Source organism: Anabrus simplex, chromosome 1 (genome assembly GCF_040414725.1).
Source record: "Anabrus simplex isolate iqAnaSimp1 chromosome 1, ASM4041472v1, whole genome shotgun sequence".
NCBI lineage: Eukaryota > Metazoa > Arthropoda > Insecta > Orthoptera > Tettigoniidae > Anabrus > Anabrus simplex.
Genome location: NC_090265.1, coordinates 1,220,630,967 through 1,220,645,905, shown reverse-complemented (window position 1 = coordinate 1,220,645,905; position 14,939 = coordinate 1,220,630,967). Strand labels below are relative to the sequence as shown.

General features: G+C 38.7%; 1 protein-coding gene across 3 annotated transcripts in view; it reads right to left on the bottom strand.

The window, feature by feature from the left end:
- Window positions 1-14,939, bottom strand: part of HSPBAP1 (HSPB1 associated protein 1) — a 67,081-nt gene that overhangs the window by 10,745 nt on the left and 41,397 nt on the right. For all 3 annotated transcript variants that reach the window (XM_067151835.2, XM_067151862.2, XM_067151845.2), the window contains one exon: window positions 2,352-2,456. In XM_067151835.2, the coding sequence (XP_067007936.2) occupies window positions 2,352-2,456 (105 nt within the window). The remainder of the gene's footprint in view (window positions 1-2,351; window positions 2,457-14,939) is intronic.

The following is a 14,939-nucleotide window of genomic DNA, read 5'->3' as shown; positions in this document are numbered from 1 at the left end:
ATGAAGTGATAAACAAAGTCTTCAAAAAAGCATGTTGTATCCCACTAAAGACAGGAAATAAGTGCATGGCTGCACAGAATAACGTGCAAGAAAAAGTTCTGTGTACTAAGCTCAAATGAGTTGATTCCCCTGTATTCAAAATTCATAAATACAGGTTTCCTATCAGCTTTTCCAACTCCCTTCTTCTGGGACAAGGCATTTCAGAGCCTCATGATTGATGAAGAGTAGGGATGGGATTTATAGGCACTAAATACAGTCAAAATAGGTAATGTACACTATATGACTATGGAAGGAATTTACAACTAGGTAACAACCTTTCAATATTTTCAGGTAACAATCGTGTTCTAATATCATGAAGAATGTTTATATAAATCTGGTCTCTCACATCACATGAAGTGATGGAACAAAACTTCAATGAAGCCGGTTCAACTGGCTTCACATCTTGCTCCACCTACATCACCTCATAACACATTGGCTACATTTGCTATCTCTTTCCACCCTGAATTTCGTTGCAGGACCCTATTTCCTTCACTGCAGATACTTTCCCAGATGTTTGCTCATGACTTCCCCTAACTTCTTCTACAATCCTAATAGCCTACAAAAGAGGCATGCCACTCTTCTCCAGCTCTGTCCCACTAACTACTTTTATGGTTTTTGGAGACGCCGAGTTGCCGGAAGCTTGCTGAAGTTTGCCTTCAGAAACACCAAATATGATCAAACTGATGGGCATGACATGGCTTCCTGCAGTGTTGATGCATATGGTATGATTTTATTTTCTTTAAAAAAAGCTAGATGCTCCAGTGTTTGCAGTGGGATACTACTTTTCACAATATTGCAGTGGGATATTGTCTCCCAACATTGCAGTACACAGATCTGAAGTAAATTGTTGTTGGTCACTACTCAGAGAGTGTGGTAGAAGGACTGCGCTGATACAGTCTTCTGCACTCGTGCTGATACAGTCTTCTGCACTCAGTTCAGAGCAATCACTCTAGTTTTGCACTGATCTACATTATGTGGTATTTTTTCACATTTGATCTGAAAAATAACAACACTGACTTAAGTGACAATGTTCCTGTATCTTAACTTTATATTTTTATTGTTGGGCTAACTGGCATTAATGCTTAGCATGCAACTGTCTCATACACCAGGCTGAGTGGCTCAGACGGTTACGACACTGGCTTTCTGAGCCCAAGTTGGCAGGTTCGATCCTGGCTCAGTCTGGTAGTATTTGAAGGTGCTCAAATAAGTCAGCCCTACATCGGTAGATTTACCAGTATATAAAAGAACTCCCGCAGGACAACATTTTAGCACCTCGGCGTATCCAAAAAGCATACAAGTAGTTAGTGGGGCGTAAAACAATAACATTCATTAGTGTCTCATACAAAGTAGAAAAATGATTTGAGGATAATGTTTCTAGAAGTATTAAGCTATAAAGTTGGAGTAAGGGAATCAATTTGTAATTTACATGGAAATATCTTCTTAAGGATTTTTAAGTTATAATTTTGCAGTACTGCATAGAATTCTCTAAAGCCTGAACTTTGCTTGGTAAGGGATCGCTCTCTTATTGTATCTGTTTTGTGTTAGCCTACATGCTAGTTCCATCTTCCTAGCTCTTGCTTTATTCACTCCCTTACCTAGCCCATTTGGTTGGATCCATTCACCCAAATACTTAAATTTGTCAACACTCTTAATTTTTCCAAGTTTTGTTTTCAAATGCTTTTCATTATCATCTCTGTATTCTAACATAAACTCTGTTTTTTTTTCAATAAAATCTTGCCCTGTTTTTTTCTGAACCTCTACTTTATTTTTTGATAGAAATTCCAGATCATTGAAAGCAAGGCATTCCATCTTTAGATCCTGATTGTTTGGGCCTAAACATATCCCTTCTATTCCTTTTTCTTTTACTGCAGTCCTCCATGTTTTCATTATTTTTCCAAAATGATGTTAAATAACATCAGTGACAGACCCCTGTCTAACACCTACCCGAATCTCAAAAGGATTAGGAATTTCACCAAGAAGTGTAACTTCGGAAACAGTTTGCTGTATAATTACTATAGCCCTAAGATGGCACAGTATGAAGATGTGGAGATTGTCCTTGTTCTTTTGTGTTTTTATGTTTGTCCTATCTCCTCTCTCCATTGCTCCCTCTACCCACACTGACCGGCCATTATCGTATGTTCCTCCTATTATATGTTCATTTTAATGTTCCTATCTCTCTATGTATGACTTGATATGACACTTGTTTCTTCTTTTCCAATTTTTTTTTTTTTATATACCCTTGAGTGAAGGAAAGAAACACAAATGTTTACATATTCTACATGTGACTTCTAAACAAACCTGGCTCAACGTACCTCATTGGGGTTTAATATGAGATCTGGCTGAGGGTGATCCTTGCATACTTGGGACATAAAAAGTTTTACTAACGATTCTTCCAGTCGAGCACTGTCATCACTTATCTGAAACAGTAATATCAACAGCAAGCTGTTATCAATGTCAAATATACACTCAATGAATAAAACCTTGTCAAAAGTATTAAGATGCTTGATATTTTGTAATCAGACATATAATCTAGTTGCTATAGTGTTTACCTTTAGTAAGTTCTATCCTAGATGCCAGTTTTCTGTCTTTGACTTACATTTTAATTTTAATGCAATGCATAAATTTTGTTATTTTATATTCAAACTGGCAGCATAGGCAAGTGAATTTGAGATGATCCAACTTTCGTCAATGTAGTTACTGGGAATGGGAAATGTGAGTTTTCTCAGTTGGCATCACATGAGAATTTGCAACACTGTAGAAAGTACAGACATTCAAATGGAGTGAATAGTTCACAGACATAAAAGTTACTGGCATAAGAAGTGGTTGGAATTCTCACTCAAGTATGTAATACTTAGCAGAGTAACAGTACTTTACACCCTAAGGTAATATAGATGTTGAGTCAAATAATGGACCAATATATTGGTATTACACCAAGGTAACCAAGGTCTGACTACCTCCACATCTGTTAATGAAAAAGTAACTATGAGAACCTGATAAAAGTGATTATGCACAGATGTCACAGTTGGACTTCTAAGGCTGATAATAACTAAGAAGTTCGGAGGATGTTAACTGGCAAACCGCAGAGATACAAAGAACTGTTTTAAGTGTGTACATCTAAGCCCCTTTCAGAGGGGTGTTCATCAAAGTTTCAGAGGAAAATACAAACACCAGAAACTCAAGGCACTGAATTGTAGTAAATAGCAAAATGAACAAAATTTGTCAGTTCATGACACTTGCCACTCGAGATGTTTCAGTAGGTTATTATTTATCACTATTATTTTTTTTTTTCTATTTTGCTTTACGTCGCACCGACACAGATATGTCTTAAGGCGACGATGGGATAGGAAAGACCTAGGAATTGGAAGGAAGCGGCCATGGCTTTAATTAACGTACAGCCCCAGCATTTTCCTGGTGTGAAAATGGGAAACCACGGAAAACCATCTTCAGGGCTGCCGACAGTGGGGCTCAAACCCACTATCTCCCGATTACTGGATACTGGCTGCACTTAAGCGACTGCTGCTATCGAGCTCGGTAATATTTATCACTAAAAATAATGTCTTACAAGATACTTTTTAATTAAATTCCATATTTTTAATTCATCAAAATAATTAGCTTACATTTACTCCCTAATACACAAAATATATTATAAGATGATGAAGCAGCATTTCACCTCCCCTCTCAACTGCCTACAGTGCTCCCCTAACCCCACTACTTCCCCTCCCCACTTACTGAACAGAGTTATTGCCTACAAAATTCCCCTTACTTTCCTACATAGCAACCATGACCGGAGCAAGGTAACTGGCTTCAATCCAAATACAGTCGCTGGAGGTAATGGACAAAAGAGAGTAGATAAGTACAAAAAGAACGTTCTCGAAGTTACTAAGGTGACACTGGAGGACTACTACAATCAGGCCCGGTTTCATCAACACATGTTAGTACTTAACAAGGTGTTAAATCATTTTAACATACGATTTAAGAAAATTTGTGTTTCATCAACAAATGTTAACATTAACAAATGTTAAACTGCGTATTAAAGTTAACATCAGCCATTTCCAATGTTAAATGGCTAACATTAGCATTTAGCAACCTGTTCCAAAATGGCTGCTGTGAATCTCGCTTTCGAGGCGGAATTGCTCTATTTAGATCTTTTACAAAACAATCCTGATCGAAGAAGAGTTCAGCGACGTAACGACTGAAAATTTGACGGATTCGAAATTTCTTCATAGATACAGGTTATCGAAAACAGTCGTTACTAAGGTTGTTGACGAAATTCAAGTGAGGTTAGAATATCCTACGAAGAGAAACTTACCTCTTTCTCCAATGTTGCAGGTACTGATAATATTACGAGTTTTTGCTACTGGTTATTTTCACATAATGGCCGGAGACAATGCTGGAATTTCTAAAGCCGCTGTTAATAGAGTTGTTGGTCGAGTGTCTGCAGCAATAGCATCCATGAGAAGGAGGTATATAACATTCCCTTCAGTAGAAGAGTGTCAGCAAATTATCCGCGACTTCTATGAAATAAGCCGTTTTCCTGGTGTTTGTTCTATGTGCAATAGATTGCACACATGTAAGAATCCAATCACCTGGAGACAAGTGGGCCGAAATATATCGTAATCGAAAGGGATTCTCTGTTAATGTTCAGGTGATTAGTGAGCCTAACCTCCAAATCAGGGATATACTTGCTAGGTGGTCTGGTTCTGCACACTACAATACAATATTTAATGACTCCCATATCGGAGCACAGTTTGAAGTGGGACAATTAACGAAGTGATTTTGTTAGGTGACAGCGGATACCCGCTAAAAAAAGTATCTGCTTACCCCATTGAAACCCTCGCGGACTTTTCCCGCGCCTTTTCTTTTCTTATATCGTCAAGCCATCTGTGCGCTTGCACTCAATAACTTATATATATATGTATATATATATATATATTTACTAATTCAATTAACAACTCTTTTTCGAAGGAGGAAAAATTAGAACTACGATTCCGTTTCACTTTACGCGCCATATTTTACTGCTGTGCTCAAACAAAAGCGCATCGGAGCGCGCTGTAAAACAGCATGTTCGTACCACTGCCTCCTTGATTCGCACCAGTTCGCAATATTGGGAGAGTTAACAGTCGATTAGTTAACATTTCACAAGAAAAGTTTGATGAAACGCAAGAAACCTAACAAGATGTTAAATTTCTAACTCCGTATTAACAAATTACTTGTTAGTATATATTTAACATGTGTTGATGAAACCAGGTCTCAGAGTTGGGAAGTAATTGGGTAAAAGTAATTAAATTACATGTAACGATTACTTTTTAGTAATTTTTACTCGTAATCGTGGAGAGGCTCGTACGTCCCAATGAAGTAGATAGCCGAGCTGCAGGTGCAACCATATCAGATGGGTATCTGTTGAGAGACCAAACTAACGAATGGTTCATCGAAAGGGGAGTACCAGCCTTTCGGAAGTTGCAAGGGTGGCAGTCTAGATGATTGACTGATATGGCCTTGTAATAACACTCAACATTGCTTAGTTGTGTTGATACTGCTACACGGCTGAAAGCAACAGGGAAACTACAGCCGTAACTAACTCCAGAGGACATGTACCTCTCTCTGTATGAATGATATACTGATGATGGCTTCCTCCCGGGTAAAATATTCCGGAGGTAAAATAGTCCCCCATTCGGATCTCCAGGTGGGGAGCGTGGAATGTTAGAAGTTTGAATCGTTGTGGTAGTTAAATTAATAAACTTCATTGTTTGTCCGTATTGAACCAAGATTACAACTTTTGTTGTAATTTGGGTCCACCTTATTCAATACATAAAAATTGTTGCTTAGATGTAATTACAACATATATTTCAATCAGAACTAGTTTCGACGCCCCTCTGTGTCATCAGCTGATATAAGTTCGTGGAAAAACTGACAATCATATAAGTTTATCTACGTCAAATTGATCACAATTTAAAACAATATTAACAACATAAAACTGTGTTACAATTATACTGTCTCTATATTTTCTACAAGTCCAAGACTTGCGAGTCTTATGCCATAAACTGATAAAAACATACGCAAACCGGTTTGCTCACTTATGAAATAACATGGATTTAAAACAACAACTTTTAAAAAAAATTGTCTTGAGGTACTATGTGCTTAATTCATCGCACTTCTTAAAACTTGACGTAGCAGTAGAAATAATTCAATAAAAACTTCAGTGTCACTTTAATGGAGCAATCCTAGTGAGGTGGAAACAAGCAATAAGTCCTTTAAAATTTTATCAAGGACAACATTCCCAGTTCAATGCAGACGTGTAATAATAGGAATGTACTAAACTATCACTTCGCTGAAGAGGCAAAATACAAAATTACGTCTTATAACGTAATTGTTTTTACGTGACTCACCTCAAAAGATCGCTGTCCATATGAAGCGCAATGAAGCACAGCAAGCAGTGTTGCAATGATAATCAAGTGTCCAAGGTTGGTCCGGATTGAAGAGGGGAATTAGGGGAAAGTGGGAGGAGCAACTGAGGAACAGCAATTTGTTGGAGCTCTGGAGGGCATGGTCGTAAGAAGCAACTAGCAAAGCTATTACGCATAATATGAAACACCGACCTATTGACCGGGATATGTACGTTTTTAAAAAACACAATAAGGAAATCAAATAGAATATTTGATTTTTCAGAAATATCATTTAAATTAAGGTTTGGAGTAAAATACTGTTCTAGGTGTATATAGCAACCCTCCATAACATCGAGCAAACTTAACGTAGATAAACTTATATGATTGTCAATTTTTCCACAAACTTTGTGATAGTACATATATCACACCCTCACACTATATGTAGAAGTGAGAGATATTATTGTCAGTATTAGATTTTTTATTATTATTATTATCTGCATTTCAATTGTATAGTTTGTCATTAATATTTGTAAGCTGGGAGGTCTCCACATATGTAGGTATGAGTAATTTGTTTTGTACAACGGCTGGGAAAACATTGCTATATTGGACTTGGAAAATTTGTATGACTCATGCGGACATCCCAGTGTCTGATGAGATGAGCTTGTTGTACTAGGAAAGTTCTATGACTCATGTGAAACACCCCAGAGTTTGTTATTTTCTTGGAACCAAGAAGAAGTTCACGGCATGGTCCTGACTCATGATTGGCTGGCCAGGATCAATCTAGGAGTATCATGTGAGAGGTAGGGGAATGCTGATGTCTATAAGGGTTGATCGTACGGCAGGAAACCAGACACACTGTACCGGAAGGAAGTAGTGCTAACATACACGGGAGTGAAACTGGATACACGGTACTGGAGTGACACTGCTGCACTATACTGGACTGGACTTCAAACGTTGGTGGAACGTAGTGTTTTTATGTTTGAGAAAAGTGATTGACATACAACTATGTATTGTATCACTTTGTGGTGGCCTGGTATTACATGTTGTTGAAAGCTGGGAGGTGCTCTATCTCAGACTTTCCATAATTTATGCTCAGGAAGCATGTGTTACAAGTATTAAAGTCTGTGAACACAGTATTAAGAGGTACAGTATCTGTGTGATTTTATAAGGGCTGATTATGAGAATCGGCAAGTCATGTTGATGCAGAGACAGTGAAGGGTTCTTATATACATATATGTACATTGTTCAACGAACTAACCGCAAATGGTGGCTTAGTTCTCGCTTTCATTTTCCCACTGTTTTCATCGTTGTTGTTGTAAATATCGAGTCTTCCAGCAATCTTTTGTTTGTGTATTATAAGTGTATTTTGGTGTGTTGATGAGGTGGTCATCCATGGATTTTATTGAGAATATAGTTAGTTAATTTAGAATCAGTGGAGTTATTGATGAACCTAGGTGCAGTTCCTACTTATTTAGTCATATATGTGTGTATATACAAACAGTTACAACTTACATCAGCTGATGATGACGCAGAGGGGCATCGAAACTAGTTCTGATTGAATTATATGTTATAATTATATCTAAGCAACAATTTTTATGTACTGAAGTAGGTGGACCCAAATTATAACAAAAAGTTGTAATCGTTGCGGTAGGTTAGAGATTCTGAAAAGGGAGATGGATAGACTAAAGTGAGATGTAGTTGGTATAAGTGAAGTACCTTGGCAGGAAGAACAGGATTCTAGGTCAGGCGACTACAGAATTATCAACACAAAATCAAACAGGGAAAATGCAGGAGTTGGTTTAATAATTAATACGAAAATAGGGCAGTGGGTAAGCTACTACGACCAGCATAGTTAAAGAATTATTGTCATCAAGATAGACACCAAACCAATGCCAACCACAATAGTGCAGGTCTATATGCCTACTAGTTCAGCGGATGATGAGGAAATTGAAAGAATATATGAAGAGATAGAAGATTTAATACTATACAATAAATAAAGGTGATGAGAATCTAATTGTGATGGGAGACTGGAATGCAGTGGTAGGCCAAGGAAGAGAAGGTAATACAGTAGGAGAATTCAGATTGGGACAAAGGAACGAAAGAGGAAGTCGGCTGGTTGAATTCTGTACCGATCATAATTTTGTCCTGATAATACTTGGTTCAAACAACATAAACGACAGCTGTATACGTGAACGAGACCTGGAGACACTGGAAGGTATCAAATAGACTTCATTATGATTAAGCAGAGATTCAGAAACAAGGTGTTGGATTGCAAAACTTTCCCAGGAGCAGATGTGGACTCTGACCACAGCTTGTTGGTCATGAAATGCCACCTAAAGTTGAAGAAATTGAAGGAAGGAATGCAAGAAGATGGGATCTAGCCAAGTTGAAAGAAAAGAGTGTGAGGGATTGTTTCAAGGAACATGTTGCACAAGGACTAAATGAAAAGGCTGAAGGAAACACAATAGATGAAGAGTGGATAGTCATGAAAAATGGGGCTGCTGAAGAAATGTTAGGAAGGAAGAAAAGATCAATTAAGAATCAGTGGATAACTCAAAGAGATACTTGACCTGATTGATGAATGACGAAAATTAAAAAATGCTAGAAATGAAGAGGGCAGAAAAGAATACAGGCAATTAAAGAATAAAGTGGATAGAACGTGCAAGGTAGCTAAGGAAGAATGGCTGAAGGAGAAGTGCAAGGATACTGAAGGTTGTATGGTCCTAGGAAAGGCAGATGCTGCATAGAGGAAAATCAAGGAAACTTTTGGAGAAAGGAAATCTAGGTGTATGAATATTAAGAGCTCAGAAGGAAAGCCACTTCAAGGGAAAGAAGACAAAGCAGAAGGATGGCAGGAACATATCCAACAGTTGTATCAAGGTAAAGACGTAGATGATTTGGTTCTGGAACAAGAAGAGGCTGTTGATGCTGATGAAATGGGAGACCCAGTTTCGAAGTCAGAGTTTGACAGAGCTGTGAGAGACCTAAATAGGAACAAGGTACCTGGAATTGATGACATTCCCTCTGAATTACTGACTGCCTTAGGAGAAACCAGCATGGCAAGGTTATTCCATCTAATGTGTGAGATGTATGAGACAGGAGAAGTGCAATGTGATTTTCGGTAGAATGTTATTATACCTATTCCCAAGAAAGCCGGTGCTGACAAGTGTGAAAACTACCACAGCATTAGTTTAATATCTCATGCCTGCAAAATTTTAACACGTATTATTTACAGAAGAATGGAAAGACAAGTTGAAGCTGATATGGGAGAAGATCAATTTGGCTTCAGAAGAAATGCAGGAACACATGACGCAATCCTGACTTTACATCTGATCTTAGAGGATCGAATTAAGAAGGACAAGCCCACGTATATGGCATTCGTAGATCTAGAAAAGGCATTCTATAATGTTGATTGGACCAAGCTATTTAAAATTCTGAAGGTGATTGGAATCAGATATCGAGAACGAAGAATTATCTTAATCTGTATAAAAAATCAAGTCAGCAGTGATAAGAATCGAGGGTTTTGAAAGAGGCAGCAATCCAGAAAGGAGTGAGGCAAGGCTGCAGTCTGTTCCCTCCTTTTCAATTTTACATAAAACAAGCAGTAAAGGAAACCAAAGAGGAATTTGGAAAGGGAATCACAATCCAAGGAGAGGTAATCAAAACCTTCACAATTGCCAATGATATTGTTATTTTATCTGAGATTGCAGAAGATCTCGAGAAGTTGCTTAATGGTATGGACGAAGTCTTGGGTAAGGAGTACAAGATGATAATAAAGTCCAAAACAAAGGTAATGGAGTGCAGTCGAACAAAGGCAAGTGGTGCAGGTAATATTAGATTACGAAATCAAGTCTTAAAGGAAGCAGATGAATATTGTTACTTGGGTATTAAAATAACTAACGATAGCAGAAGTGAGGACATAAAAATGCAGACTAACACAAGCAAGGAAGAGCTTTAGAAACGAAATTTGCTCACTTCAAACATTGATATAGGAATTACAAAAATATTTTTGAAGACTTTCATCTGGAGCATGGCATTGTATGGAAGTGAAACATGGACGATAACTAGCTCAGAAAGAAAGAGAATAGAAACTTTTGAAATGTGGTGTTACAGAAGAATGCTGAAGGTGAGATGGATAGATCTAATCACGAATTAAGAGATACTGAATCGAATTTGTGAGAGGAGATTGATTTGGCTACATTTGTTGAGAAGAAGAGATAGAACGATAGGACACATCTTAAGACACCCAGGGGTTGTTCAGTTGGTTTTTGAAGGAAGTGTAGGCAGTAAGAACGGTCGGGGTAGACCAAGGTATGAATATGACAAGCAGATTAGAGCAGATGTAGGATGCAATAGTTACATAGAAATGAAAAGTTTAGCACAGGATAGGGTGGCATGGAAAGCTGCATCAAACCAGTCTATGGACTGATGACTCAAACAACACATCGTTACTTATCACAAAATGTAATTTTTACTCGTAATGTACTTCGGAAAATAAAACTGTAATCAGTACATTTTAGTAATCATTACATTCTAGTGAAATGAAATGTCGTATGGCTTTTAGTGCCGGGATATCCCAGGACGGGTTCGGCTCGCCAGGTGCAGGTCTTTCTATTTGACACCCGTAGGTGACCTGCGCGTCGTGATGAGGATGAAATGATGATGAAGACAACGCATACACCCAGCCCCCGTGCCATTGGAATTAACCAATTAAGGTTAAAATCCCCGACCCGGCCGGGAATCGAACCCGGGACCCTCTGAACCGAAGGCCAGTACGCTGACCGTTCAGCCAACGAGTCGGACTACATTCTAGTAATCGATACACACCACATCAAGAGCTTGGCAACTTTGGAGCTCCAGCACTCACAAGATGTTGCGCCAAGAACATAATTCCAAGATATGAATCGCACTTGCTCATTTGCTCGCAGGTTGCCGTGGCTACTGGTTGAGACTTAGATAATCTGTACTATGTGGTCGAGATGGCGGTAGTGGCGGCGATTGTTGTTTTAAGCGGAAGTACTGGGCAACCAACCTCTATTTCGTATCAGATCAATAACCCTCAAGGGAAGTGTAGGTCTCTATTTACCTCAGCCAGTTTTCAGCCATGACCAGTTAAAAGTCACAATGTCAAGAGAGCGATATTTTAAAGTTGCAATAGTACCAAAAGGTAATTTAATTGTACAAGGAATGCACCGAGCAAGTGACTGCGTGGTTTGGGTCACATAGCTATCTCGGGAGCTAGTGAGTCTGAACCCTACCGTCGACAACTCTGAAGATGGTTTTCTGTGGTTTCCCATTTTCACACCAGGCAAATGCCGGAGCTGTACCTTAATATAGGCCACGGTCGCTTGCTTCCCACTTCTAGCCATTTCCTAACCCATCATTGCCGTAAGACCTATCTGTGTCCATGCGACGTAAAGAAAATTGTAAAAAAATAAAGTACAAGGAATGTCTTATGTAAGGAAATCCTTTAAACCTTACACTGCTATGCCCAAGGTATCTCGTCGGTAATTTTAGCTACAGTTCTGAAAAGGAAATACAGTATATACCTTTGGAGATTCCTTTGTTTTTCAAACTTGAGAGGCAACAAGCAACATATTTTAGCAGCATAATGGGCCATCAGTCAAAACGGAGACTGCATTTTAACGCTATCTGCGGTCAAATATCTGAAATAATGCACTCAGCTCAGCACACAACCTAGGTTGGCAGTCCCGGAAAGCATCTGTATCCAGGGTTTGTAAAAATGGCTTCAAGTAGCGGACGGCACGTTCTTTCCGAGTTCGAACTTATAGAAGCTATGACTACCCTTGAATCGGAAGATGAGTACTCAGATATCAGTGATTTGTGTAGTGATTACAATCCTAGTGACAGTGATGACAGTGACAGTGCTGAGCCTCAAGAACCAGCTCCACAAACCAGGAAGAGAATTCGTTCCAAACCTGATTTTTTTCAATGGCGCATGGGTAATAAGTTTAGTCCTATAATACACAGTTTTGATGACAGTTCATCGGGTATATCATTCGGTGTGATTCATGATGAAACAGCAGTTTTAGACTATTTCAGTGCTTCTTTTCACGAGAAATTATGGACCATATAGCAGTTGAAACAAACAAGTACTTTGTTTTTTGTTACGCAAACAATGCCACCGTCTCCAAGTTCAAGGCTACAGAAATGTAGGGAAACCACACCTGAAGAAATGTACGTCTTTTTCGCCGTGACAATGATTATGGCAAGAATGAAGAAACTTACAATTCTTGAATACTGGTCAACTGATCCTCTAATAATGACCCCGCAGTTCTCGGATTTCATGTCTAGAGACAGGTATCTCTTATTATTGTGGTTGTTACATTTCAATGACAACAATTCAATGACAACAACAGTCAGCCTGAAGGTGACCGGCTGTATAAAATATAGCCTAAAATTGACCATCTCAGAAATAAGTTCAGAGAAACGTTCACCCCATTTGAAAACATTTGCATTGATGAAAGTTTGATGCCTTTTCGAAGGCAGGCTTTCATTCATACAGTTTATCCCATCTAAGAGACACAGATTTGGAATAAAGACATTTGTTATCTGCGATTGTGAGACCGGATATGTGCTGGATTTTATTGTTTACACAGGGTCAACTACAGAAATAATTCCTGAACGTGAATTTGGGGTATCCGGTGCAGTTGTCTTGATGCTCATTGAAAGGTACTTGCAGAAAGGACATACATTGTGGATAGATAACTGAGCGACAGATAACATGATTGCCATCAGGTGGTTCGATCATAGGGAAGTTTGTATGCTGACCACTCGACATACAGACAACATGGTACCTACAGGGAAGACGGACAGACAGACAGACAGACAGACAGACAGACAGACAGACAGACAAGACTGCCTGTAGAGAAACCCCATTGCGTTATTGACTATAATAAGTATATGGGTCCTGTTGACCGGTCAGACATGTTGATCAGTTCCATAGAGTGTGTGCGGAAGTCAATGAAATGGTACCGAAAATTCTTTTTCCACCAGCTGGACATCGCTGTTCTAAATTCTCATGCCCTCCTCAATGTCAAAACTGGACAGAACATATCTCTAGCAGATTTCCCGCTACAGCTTATAAGGGAACTCATCTAGAAGTACCACATTTCTAAACAAAAACCAGTAAAAGAGGACGTCCTACATCTGGTGACCAACCACTCAGACTGATGGAGACAGTTCCCAACCCCTGTACAACCTACTCCAAAGAAGAAATTTCCTACAAGATGCTGCCATGTTTGCTCCAACACAACAACTGGCGAAAAGAAGAGGCGAGAAACCCGGTACATGTGCATCAAATGTGACGTGGCCCTCTGTGTTCACCCGTTTTGAAATATACCACACATTAGTGAAGTTTTGAAGACGGGCACATTGGAGTATCTGTTGTAAATTATGAAACAATTTGGTGTTAATTAGGTGAGTTGATATTGTAGAACTTGGTGTTTTCACTACCTTTCTTATTTTGGCCAACCCTGAGTTAAATTTAAGTTTTGTTACGTTACCATAATAGTGAAATGTTCTTTGATTGCTTTTTATTAGGAAATAATTAGTCATAACCGATATATTCAAGGTGATGACCAGTGAGTACTTTGACTATTATGGACATCCCTGATTTGAAAAATAGCTAAAATGTCTCACATTCGTAATTGTTGAAAGAGTGTTGCACAATTTGGTGAGAATTTAGCACTTGTGAAAGAGGAATATAGAACTTTTATAGGAAAGTGTATTTTTTGCTCACATGGACAAGCTAGATATTTTCTGTTGTTAATTTTTGTGGAAAAATAAAACTGAAAGCTGTTTTGGAATTATTTGCCAGTTCATGTGAAATATCTTGCACAATTTTCATATTTTTTGTGTATTTTGACGCATTATATTTGTTAAAAATAATTCAGCATGGAGGGTTCAGATAGTCGTTCACAATATCAGCAGCGAAAAGGTTAATAAACATTCACCCCTTTGACTGTCATGTCTCGACATGTTTCAGCTAGTTATTATTATTATTATTATTACTGCACGGGAAAATCAAAAAGTAATTGAGTAAATTTTTCCCACTGTGACACCAATGCGGTAGAAATTATTCGCCTGGATGTGTAATGGGTTAGCTGCTTTTACGTCGCATCGACACAGATAGGTCGTATGGCGATGATGGGATAGAAAAGACCTAGGAATAGGAAGGAAGCGGCCATGGCTTTAATTAAGGTACAGCCCCAGCATTTGCCTGGTGTGAAAATGGGAAACAACGGAAAACCATCTTCAGGGCTGCCGACAGTGGGGTTCAAACCTACTATCTCCCGAATACTGGACACTGGCCGCACTTAAGCGACTGCAGCTATCGAGCTCGGTAGGATGTGTAATAATACAGTGTGGCATGATGTACAGATGTACAGTTACAGACAACTCATATTCCTCCCAAGGTTGTACAATGCACCAATGGGAAGTTAATCAACAAGAATGACGTAATATTCCAAATTTTTATCCGATGAGCACTATGAA